Genomic DNA, 2,257 nt, shown 5'->3' with positions numbered 1-2,257 from the left:
ATATAGTTAATGAGGTATTACCCTCCTGTAACCTCTATACTTGTTTAACGTGGGTTTCGTCAAGTTCGTTTGCATAGATGACGTAGTAGCAGCTGCCGTGCATTTCGCATCTCTCTGAGATTCTTCGTAGGTCAGACGGGTCTGATGGTCCAGACACATGTCGCATCATTCGAAAGTAAGTAAGCATCTAGATCCTGGAACTCTGTTAATCGGTTTGTAATATGTGAACAACCGATTAATAAAACAATGAACAAATTATATGCAACGACCGTACTCAGTAAATGTTGCTGGGTTCCTGTCTACCATTGGTACGAATTCATTGTTATCTGTTATCGCTATCTCTGGAGATCTTTCCGTATTGTCAGACGGGTCTGATGGTCCAGACACCCGCTGTCGCATCGCGTTCCGTCATTCAGTAATTATTGTAGGCGACCGGTCTTAATAGGGCGTTTCTTGTAATACACTAATTGTACTACGAACTTGTTTACACACAGTGTGCGCTCGGTTGTAATACCTCTGACTGGACCTCCCGATAACGACGTAGGCGTAGATGGAGGGCGTGTACGTTTCTTAGGTCGTCGCCTATTATGCTGTAAGGTTTCAGAATCATGAAACACTTGGCTCGTTTGTTGAACCGGTTGAGGTGCGGAAGCCTCAGGCCCCGTGTAAAGAACACCGTCAACATACATTCTGTCCCGGATAAATTTTACCCTATGGCGCTCTCTACGAAGTCGTTTGGCGACTGGGTAAAGCTTCCTCCTGACATCCTCGACAACGGCAGGGAACTGCTCATTTATACTATAACGCGACCCGTGCAGCTTGTGGGTCAGTGATAGAACCAGCCCGTGCTGGCGTTGGTAGATGAACCTAGCAACAATAGGACGCGGCCTTCCTGACTTCCTCTTCCCGAATCTATGGACGTTGCCAAAATCAATGTTCTCTGTGATACCGAGTTCGTTGTATAAAAATGATCTCACAACTCCCTCTGTGTCCTCACGGGGTACTTCATTAAGACCTAAGAAGACGAGGTTAGATTTCATAGATCGACACTGTAAATCTGTTAGCATGGATTGTAGTTCATTTCTCTCTTTACATACTTTCTCTAAAGCGACAGACGTATTTACTTGATCGCTATAGCACTGTTTTTTAATTTCCTTGATCTTGGTTTCGTGTGTCTCTGTGGTAACTTTCATACTGTCAAACAAATCACTCATTACCCTGGTGCTTTGCTCCAACTCTTGCGTATCTGAAGCTAGTTTTTTCTGATTATTCTCTATCTCACTAACTCTGATCGTTAGTGCTAGCAGAGCACTATGAACTTTATCTATTTTGTTCACCTGCACTTCAATATGCGTAAGTCTCGCGTCAATCTGTTTCATGAAGTTAGCGATATCCGACCCATGTTCAGAGTCCTCACCATACAGAGTCTTACGAGATTCTCCAATTAAAGCTGACGTACTACCTTCAGAAGCCATAATTAATTTATAACGCGCACAATGTAACCATGGTATAGGAACGCGCACTCATACAGGTAAAAGTCATCCGCGTACATCAGGAGCGATTATCATATTGTTGTTATCATTCAACAACAGTGATTCTAGAGCATTTATGTCGCCATGCCGCCAGTCATTCAAATAAGTACAGAATGAAGAGGACAGGCGGATATGGTTACATTCTTGTTTTCACACCACGGGTGTTGACGTTAAACCAATCTTGTGAACGGTTAATTGTTCAAGCGGCACTGCAATCTGACGTCACAATTTTCCTATTTAGTGTACGATATATTAGTAAAAGTGAAATTCTAATATCGGTCTAAGACAGGTTTCTTTTTCGGTCGAAAAACCATTTTGTTCCATCTATGCACACAGTATGTGTCCGATGAATCTTTCCCAACCATCATGTGTTCAGGCGTTTGGCAAAGAATGAGTCTCTCTGTAAAATATAAAGGAAATCGACAGTAAGTGATATTTCCCACGGTAAGCTGAAGCGGGTCTGTCGGATCAATTGCGCGTATCAGACTTTGGAATATGAAGAATTATTCCGTCCGAAACCATCACGTGGTATCTCACCATTTGTTTTAAAACATAATTAAAAATTCATGAAGATATAACAAGCAGCCATCATTTCTGATAACATCGGCAGTTGTAAAGTCGAATCGGGATATTTCTTTAGTTTTGCCCTGTATATGGCCGTTTTAAACTTCGTCCCGCGTATTAATGGCGTGCGTGTGGAAATGTCATGGGGCTGACCCCGGGCC

General features: G+C 42.8%; 1 protein-coding gene across 1 annotated transcript; it reads right to left on the bottom strand.

The window, feature by feature from the left end:
- Positions 1-419: 419 nt before the first annotated feature.
- On the bottom strand, positions 420-1,475 carry LOC138312997 (uncharacterized). The gene has a single exon (XM_069253685.1). It carries the CDS (start codon positions 1,473-1,475, stop codon positions 420-422), a length of 1,056 nt encoding a protein of 351 aa, XP_069109786.1.
- Between the last annotated feature and the right edge of the window lie 782 nt (positions 1,476-2,257).

This window comes from Argopecten irradians, unplaced genomic scaffold (genome assembly GCF_041381155.1).
Source record: "Argopecten irradians isolate NY unplaced genomic scaffold, Ai_NY scaffold_0558, whole genome shotgun sequence".
NCBI lineage: Eukaryota > Metazoa > Mollusca > Bivalvia > Pectinida > Pectinidae > Argopecten > Argopecten irradians.
The sequence above is the reverse complement of the archived record's forward strand: the minus strand, read 5'-3'. Positions and strand labels throughout refer to the sequence as shown.